Source organism: Beta vulgaris, chromosome 6, assembly GCF_026745355.1.
Source record: "Beta vulgaris subsp. vulgaris cultivar EL10 chromosome 6, EL10.2, whole genome shotgun sequence".
In the NCBI taxonomy this organism is placed as follows: Eukaryota; Viridiplantae; Streptophyta; class Magnoliopsida; order Caryophyllales; family Amaranthaceae; genus Beta; species Beta vulgaris.
This window is the reverse complement of record NC_079207.1, coordinates 18,651,500-18,660,766: the sequence shown is the minus strand read 5'-3', so window position 1 is coordinate 18,660,766 and position 9,267 is coordinate 18,651,500. Positions and strand designations below refer to the sequence as shown.

General features: G+C 36.5%; 1 protein-coding gene across 1 annotated transcript; it reads right to left on the bottom strand.

Moving 5' to 3' along the window:
• Nucleotides 1–5,025: 5,025 nt before the first annotated feature.
• On the bottom strand, nt 5,026–6,895 carry LOC104896078 (alkane hydroxylase MAH1). The gene has a single exon (XM_010682772.4). The coding sequence runs from the start codon at nt 6,848–6,850 to the stop codon at nt 5,279–5,281; it is 1,572 nt and encodes a 523-aa protein (XP_010681074.2). The 5' UTR covers nt 6,851–6,895; the 3' UTR covers nt 5,026–5,278.
• Between the last annotated feature and the right edge of the window lie 2,372 nt (nt 6,896–9,267).

Below are 9,267 nucleotides of genomic sequence, written 5' to 3'. Positions count from 1 at the left end.
ATATGGCTATATGCCATGTGACATTCTCCTCACATTTCTAATGCAAATATTTTATGTCTTATGTGTACTCATTTTGAAAAGAATGTGTAAGTGCAAGGTATCGAACACGTAACCTTTGAAATGAAAAGTAAGAGCTTAACCATCAATACACTATTAATTTGTTGTCTAATATTTCAAATAAAAATGATGAAGTCTTGTAATAATTATAAATAACTAAAAAGACATAAACAAATATATACATCTTTAACACTCTACGTAACTTACAAGAGAATATTGATGTCATATTCTCTTACCACAATTCTTTTTAAGGTATTGTTTTCAAACTCAAAACTTTCAACTTTTTTTACTTATCATGTTGTGACATGAATTTTTCAATTTCTTAATGGACAAAAAATACAAAAAGTAGCAAAATAAATTATGAAATTTAATAATAATAACATCTTTGATTATTGTAACTGACTCGAGGCATCGTTCGGGCAAAAAAATTAGTTAGAATCAAAAAACAGGCTATGATAACTGAAACATTAAACGTAGTGTCATGTTAATTATTGTGACATTTCAACCGATTAAATTAGCCGCTTGTTGGTTATAATTTGGACTCTGTTTGTGTTAGGTTGATAATCACATTCTTGCTGAATAAAACCAGGAAAAGTTTTACCATAAAATTAGAACTGCTCCTAAATCTGATAATCAGGAAAAGTTTTACCATAAAACTAGAACTGCTCCTAAATCTGATAAATTTTCGTCGAAAGTTTTTGGAACTGTGTGCTTTAATTTCAGAATTTACTCTGTAATAATCTAATTGTATTGTGAAAAGAAACAAGAGCGATTTCAAGGGCCAACAAACGCAGGTAGGTTTAATCTAGCAGGTGCAACTAAGAAACTGTTTCTTATAACTTGGTGGATATTTCTGTCGAATTGCTACTCTTGTCTTTTAGGCTATGTTTGGTTAACAATCCATTTCTTGTTGAATTTAAGCTCAATAAGAGGAATTGGTTTATCATATCTATTATTCAATGATTAATCAGATGAAACTACAAAAGTAAGCTATAATCTGCAGGTGGTTCATAGAGTTAGTGAGCAATGGGACAAACGTGTAGTCGTGTAAGTTATATCAACAACGTACTTGTGAAGAAATTACCTTCCATCCTGCCTGTATTTCCAATACAAGAAATCATTCTGGAAAGGAAGAGGATATCCAAGTATCAAAATCTCAGGCCATTTCTGATGATTTTGCAAGGAATTCATAATTGCAGATTCTTTTTCCCTTTATTAGGTTCCTTGCAAGAAAAGTTAGAGGTGAAAGGAAAAACGTTATGAATGGGGGAAGGAAGAACGCGCAAGGTAATCTATACTAATACTACCTCTGTTTTTTTAGTTGCAACAATTTGACATAAAGTAGAGAGGGAAAATGTCTAATCGTTGCAACTAAAAAAAACAGAGGTAGTATATGAAAAGATGTTCCTTAACAAGAAAGGATGTCACGTCACACGTGGCGTTCTCTCTAAGGGGATTATACTCCATGTAATTCATCACATACAAGGAAAAAAAAAAATAGAAGTTGCATATTACTACATGCTTTGATCACGTGACTTCAAATTTATATACTAAAGTTTTGACCACTAAATCAAGTGATATTTAGTATTATTATTTCAAATTATAATATATAGCCCAGACCTAATAACTAGTGGTTAATTAAAACATGGAAAAACTACTTTCTACGATACTACTTCCTCTGTTTCTTAACTAGTGGTGAATAGTGTAAAAGTCAAACTGACTGTTGCAAGTTAAAAGAAACGGAGGAAGTATATAATTTAAAGTAAGGAATGTAGGGAAGATCATTTGGAAAAAATTCTCTTCTTCACCTTACGTAGTACTGCTTTAGAAGTAGTTAGTATTTCAAACTTGGAAAAGCTATTTTCTAACTTCTTTGCAACATTCTCATTTGTTCACTTCACCTATTAAAAATTTATGGAGAAATAAGGTTAGATCAGCTCTAAAAGTTTAGATGAGCTTTGGTTAGGGTTACCTAAGGTTAATTCATAATTACAATAAATTTAAATATATATGTAGATGATTCTTGAAAAGTTCATGATATAAGTGAAATTCAAAAGGAAGAGAACACACTTTTAGGATACTTCTCATAATATGCTTAAACCTTCTACGGAGTATTATGAAGTGGGGGATCGAGGGTAGGTGTCTATTAGCCAATGACTATGACAGCCTAACAAGGTTAATTTGTTGTGTATTGTGTTTATATTTGGTTTCATGATGATTTTGAGTTGTTCACTTGTTCTGGATGTATAAAACGATATAATAATAATCTGGTTTATTTATTAGTTGCAACGCTTTGATTATCATGCTTATAAATGCACAACTTTGATCAATAAAATCTTTAATAATCTATTAGTAAGTACTTATAAAGTATGATGACTTAAACATATGTGTGTGTCAGTGAAAGAGAGAGATTCAACACGATGGAGTAAATAAAAAGAAAGAGAAAAAAGAAATTACCTTGCATTTGTTCAAGGCATTATGTATTTATTACTAAATGAGAGAACGTTATGAATCAAATGGAAGAAGTGAGTCGAATTTAGTGTGACGAGGGGCGCATATTTACTCAATTACTCTAGATATAGGATAACCTATAGATGATAAGAATACATATATGTAAATGTGTGATTAGTGAAATTATAATCAATGTTATTATAAATGTTATCCTCGATTAAAATATTACAAGTTAATCATTTCCTTAAAAATGTAATTTTAGGAAGATTGGCCAGGGAAAATTTATTACCTTATTTTAGCTAATCTGACTGTTGTTGGCTAAATAAGATTATTACTTAGTACTTTCACGCTTTCATTTAAGTAGTGTGTATATTTGATAGTGGATACAAGTAGGGATGGCAATCCAATCCGAATCCGACCCTAGTCCGCTCCGATCCGAAGGAAAAAATCCGAGTTGACTCCGACAAAAAAGTAATCCGACTCCGACTCCGTTTAAAAAATCCGACTCCGAGTCAGAGGAGGGTCGGAGTCGGATCTCATAAAATAATCCGACATCCGAATCCGACTCCGACTTTGAGTCAATCAATCATTTTTTCTTATTTATGTAATGTATTATTTATGTATAATCTGACTTCGACTTTCAGCGAGTTGTATTATATAGGCTTTTCCCACAGAAAAAATAATTAAAAAATTGGAAGAAAAATAAGTCGGATCAGGTTCGGAGTCGGATGTTCGGATTTTAGGTCGGGTCGGATTCGGATTTTCAAAGTCGGATCTCGGAGTCGGAGTCGGACTCAGATTTAAAATCCGACTTTCTGTAGGGTCGGAGTCGGATTATGCATAATCCGGTCCAAGTCCGACCCGTTGCCATTCCTAGATACAAGCCTATTATATTCGTATAAGTAGTGATTCATTGAAAGTAAAAGTACTATTTTTTAAAAAATAATTTAATAACAAACTTGACTATAGAGCGTTTGGTTGGGTGAAAGTTAATTCTAGGAGAAATTGTTTTCTTATTTTCCTTTGTTTCGTTTGTGAAGGGTGGAAAATGTCTTTTTATAGACATGTTATGTACTAATTTGGGGGACAAAAGACATTTTCAATGCGATATGATTACTAATGAAGAACACATATTTTAAGGAAAATCATCAATGTAAATTAGTTTGCTTTGTTTGATTTATTGTCCGAAAACTTAGAAAGAAAAAGTATGCAAGGGAAGAAGGTAATGTCCCGGGAAGAAAATATGGCATCCTCTGTTTAAGAGCGGAGTTTTTGTTTTGACCCATGGACGAATTAATTTTCAACAATTCCAAAAGCTATTTTCCATCCCAAATTAGTAAATACCACGTTTGTAGGAAGAAAAACATAATCATGATGAGCATGTAGGACTAGATCATATATATAGAGTCCAATACCAATAAACATGTATCAACTAGTGATGTAAATATGTTTATTTGGCTTGTTATCCATGTACGTTTATTCATTTGGCTTGTTATTCATGTACGTTTGGTTTGTTATTCATGTACATATGCGCACCATGCTCTATGTATTAGCGTGTGAACCATCTAAACTTTGCTTTTGTCCAACCAAAGAGATCCAAATTCTAAACCTTTCTTAAACATGTCAAAATCAATTTAATGTTAGAATAGTATAGAATATTCGTTGATGTACATAAGTCAAGGATTGTGATCCAATATTGCTTATGCTGTGCAACATGTCTGTTTATTCATGCATGATCCTCGTGAGGACATATGCATACTCTTAAGCGCATTGTGTGCTACATCTAGGGTACTCTTGATCATGGCTTACACCTTTATCACTCTTCGGCTTCCACCCTCATTTCTTACATAGATGCAGATTGGGGGTGACTGTCTTGATACTCACTACTCTACTTTTGGTTATTGTGTTTTTTTGGGTGGCAACTTGGTGTCTTGTTCTGCCAAAAGCCAAGCCACATTGTCTAGTTCCAGTGCTAAAGCCGAGTATCGTGGGGTTACTAATGTTGTCTCTGAATCTTGCTGGTTACGCAATTTCCTTCTTGAGCTCCATTGTCCTATTCCGAAAGCTACTTTAGTGTATTGTGACAATGTTAGTGCCATATTATCTATCCGGTAATCTCGTTAATCATCAGCTTACGAAACACATTGAGCTTGACATTTTATTTTGTGCGCGAAAAGGACAACCCGCAATTAGGTTCGGGTATTACATATTACCTCTCGTCACCAAATTGCTGACATCTTCACAAAAAGTCTTCCTTTGATCCTTTTTTGATGATTTTCGTGACAGTTTCAATGTTCGGAAAACTTTCCCTTCGACTGTGGGGGGTGTTAGAATAATATTAAATATTCTTTGATGTACATAAGTCAAGGATTGTGATCCTGGCTTATTAGTGATTGTTTCCTACTTTGTAGCCTAGCTTGTATATCTTGTAACAATTGAGATTGTGAATGGTTAAGGAAAACAATTCTTTCATTTAACATCAAATGACCAGAATATATCGGCTTCGGATGATCAGATCCTCCCCCTAAACATGGCAAAAGAAACATCGACTGACTAGAATATATCTGCAAATTAAATTTTTGCCCAACTAATAGAGTAGGTTGCAACTTAAATTCTGAACGCAGCACAATAGTATACAGTACTCCTATCACATGAAATCTGGTAAAAGGAGAAATAACATATACTGTATCATCCCTAGCATTGATTCAGTTCTGAGCATTCTCTGGCATGGGTTCGCATACATTAATTACAACATACGTACAATATGAAATCAATTCGTCAAGTGTTGTTGCAGAGTGTTGCAGTTCCAAGCCATACTCCATCTGTTGCTTACCTTAACCTTTAATCCATGCTTCATATGGAGAACGATCGACATATCTGGTTCAGCATGTTGTCCATCAACTACATGAAACTTGTAGTTATGAATCAAAGTTGCGCTTACCATCTTCAATTGTGTGAAAGCCACTTCCTTCCCTAGGCAAGTTCTTGGACCGGCGTTAAATGATAAAAATTTATAAGGTGGCTCATACTTGATCTTTCCTTCCTTTGTTATCCATCTCTCTGGCTTAAACTCGAAGCAATCTTCGCCCCATATTCCCTTCATTCTTCCCATGGCGTACAAAGAAAACAATACTTTCGTCTTTGGGTTTACGTGGTGGCCGCTTGGTAGAGTTTCAGGTTGTATTGGGGATTTATGTTGGAATGGAACAGGAGGATATAGCCTTAGACACTCACAAAGTGCTGCATGTAGATAAGTTAGCTTGTTTGTTTCCTCTATTTGGAAAACATGCCATTCATTGGCTATTCCTTTTAATTCATTTCTTATCTTTTCTTCAACTATAGGATGTTGTGTTATTAGCCAAGTAAACCATGTAAGAGCAGAACTAGTTGTGTCTCGTCCTGCAAGCATGAGGTTGAGAATTGTATCTCTTAAGAACTTATCATCCTTAGTATTGATTCCACTCGTTACATCACGAGTTTCTTCATTTAGGAATGATGTTAAAAGATCGATACCTTCTTCTTCTTGTTCTTGTTCCAACTTGAAGGGTGATTTTTTTCCACCCCTTAGCCCTTCACGCTTCATCGATATAATGTAATCAATGAAGTGATCAAGGACTTTCCATGCTTGGCTTAGTTTTTTGGGTTGCCCCAAGCCTAGCCACTTTAGCAACTCCCAAAAGTTATGTGGGAGTAGATGTCGAAAGGCTATGGCTTCCTCTGCATCATCAAGGGCCTGAGAGAAGGGAACATGAGGGAATTCGAGGGAGAGACACCCCGGATCATGGCCACTGACTAGCAAGCATGTAGTATCAAAGGTAAGTCTTTGAAACACATCTTGCAAGTCTATGACAAGGCCGTCTTTGTATGCATGTTGGAGTATAGGAACCAATCCTTTCTGCACCTTGTTGTAAGTAATCTTAACCAAAAATCGAATGAAGCTCCGATGATTGATAAGAGCTCGTGTGATTTTCCTTTGGAGTTTCCATAATTCTCCATCGGAATTGAAGATCCCGTTCCCTAGGATATCGAATATCTTGAGAAATTCATCTCCTTTGGGATAATTTGTAAAGTTTGAGCTCATAATATGCTGGATATTGGCAGGATCAACTGTCATCAAGAAGTCCATGTTAGCAAACCATGGACCTTTGAAAAGAAAACTGCAATTGTTGCCTTGCAGAATATCAACGCAACGGTGATGTGTGCGGTGAAGGTGGATTAAAATACTTGGTAACATTCCAAGGAAAGGCCAATTCCATGGAATACCATGTCTTGTTAAGTAACAAATGAGAAAAAAACATACAACAGCAAGAAATATTTCTGGATATTGGATGGTAACCATCATTCAAGGAGAAAATGCTTTAATTTGTTGATTGGATATGTGACACTTGACAAAATCTGATCCCTATTTATAGAACTTCATTACATTTCAAGTTAGTGGGGACTGGGGGGTAATGCTTGTTGAAGGTGACTTTTACTTGAACATGCAAGTCTGATATTAATTAATTTTTGGAGTTAGAGTGATATTAGGTGAGCTATTATGCCTGCTTAATGTATAATGGTATGATTATATTAGATGACCTATCTACCACTAAAGTGCTCATACTATTGCTCAACCTAAAAGTGCACGCATGACTACAGAAGTACTCCTATATGACTAGTTCTTTAGACACTAATTTTAAAAGTATCTTATTTTACTGGAGTATTTAATATCGTTACAAGAGAGGGTTTGCTCAAGTTTCTCTTGGTCTCTTCTTCGTTATCATAATATACCCAATCGATGTTCTATTTTTTTTTCTTGCTGTTGCTTTTTACTAATGATTTTTATGTTATAACGGACGTGAGAGAAAACAAATTATAAAATGCAAAAACAATAAAAACAGACAACAAATTTACGTGGTTCACCAATTTGGCTACGTCCACGGCAGAGAGAGAATATTTTATTATGAGAAGAAACCAGATTACAGAGAGAACATAGTGTTTTTCGTAGTGTAAAACCTAGGTAAAAATAATCTATTTATACCCAGCAGCTCAAAACGTGTTTTCGGCGTAATTCGCCGACCCGCCCGGATGAAATACGCCCGACCGGGCGGTACCCAGTTCTCCCAGACGTGCTTACGATCCCGACCGGACGGAACTTCGTTCTTCCAAAGTTGCTTGCATGCCCGACCGGGCGAGGTCCGCCCGACCTGCCCGGGCGAGACGCAGGCTTGCGTCTCCTATGCATTTTGTCGAACACCTTTGAAGCACAACAATTCAAGGCATATTCTTACAAATCTCCACCTTGACTTGAATCCTCTCACAATAACTAGAAAACCAGATGCATTGATCACAACGCCCAGAATCTCCCAAACACCAGATTTGTCCCAAAAAATAAGCAGACCAGAGTAGTCCCTAAGGATCCCAGAATTGCCCCAAGAGGGCAACTAACAATCACGAACATTGAGTAAGTCCAAACAATGTTGGAACTTACTCTGCGGAACTGGCTTGGTGAACATATCAGCAGGATTATCAGCAGTTCCTACCTTCTTCACCTTAATCCTAGTCTCACTCCTCAAGAAATGATATCTCATATCAATATGATTAGCCCTCTCACGATGGACTAGATCCTTAGCTAAGCATATTGCACTCAGACTGTCACAGTACACAGTTGCCTGATCATGATGCAGACCCAAATCACTGATTAACCCCTTTAACCAGATCCCCTCCTTAGCTGCTTCTGTCAAGGCCATATACTCTGCCTTAGTAGTAGACAAAGTTACAGTAGGATGCAAAGTTGCTTTCCAACTTACCACAGAACCACCAAGAGTGAACACATAACCAGTCATAAACCTTCTACCGTCCACATCTCCAGCATAATCAGAATCAGAATATCCTACAACTAAGCATGCCATATCACCTCCATAGATGAGACCAATATCTGACGTACCTCTAAGATACCGAAAGATCCTCTTGACTGCCTGCCAATGCTCCTTACCAGGATCTCCTATGAACCTACTAACCATACTGACTGCATGTGCAAGATCCGGCCTAGTGCAAACCATAACATACATCAGACTCCCTACTGCACTAGCATACGAAACCTGACTCATGTAGTCCTTCTCCTCAGCCGACTTAGGTGCAAAAGCCACAGACAAGTGACTATTCGAAGCACTTGAAGTATCTATAGGTTTTGCTGTTGACATGCCAAACCTTGACAATATCTTCTCAATATAACCTTTCTGTGACAAGAAAAGTTTCTTCTGAGTCCTCTTCCTATAAATCTCCATCCCCAAAATCTTCCTTGCTGCACCCAAATCCTTCATTTCAAATTTAGCACTGAGAAGTTCCTTCAATCTCTGAACGTCTGACTTGTTCCTGGCAGCTATCAACATATCATCCACATATAGCACTAAGTAGATAAAAGACCCATCTATCAGCTTGTTATGATACACACAACAATCATATGAGCTCCTGTTGTAGCCTAGCTTCATCATATAGCTATCAAACTTCTTGTACCATTGCCTTGAGACTGCTTTAGCCCATATAAGGACTTCTTCAACTTGCAAACACTGTTTTCTTTTCCCGGAACCTGGAACCCATCTGGTTGAGCCATATATATCTCCTCCTCCAACTCTCCATGTAAGAAAGCTGTTTTTACATCTAGATGCTCAAGCTCAAAAACCTTGATGTGCAACTATCGCTAGTAGCACCCTGATGGAAGTATGTCTGATTACAGGCGAAAAAATCTCATTATAGTCTACACCCTCCCTTTATGTGAAC

Bases quoted from the DNA above. Each gene is read 5' to 3' on its own strand.
- LOC104896078 (XM_010682772.4), bottom strand. From the start codon at position 6,850: ATGATGGTTACCATCCAATATCCAGAAATATTTCTTGCTGTTGTATGT.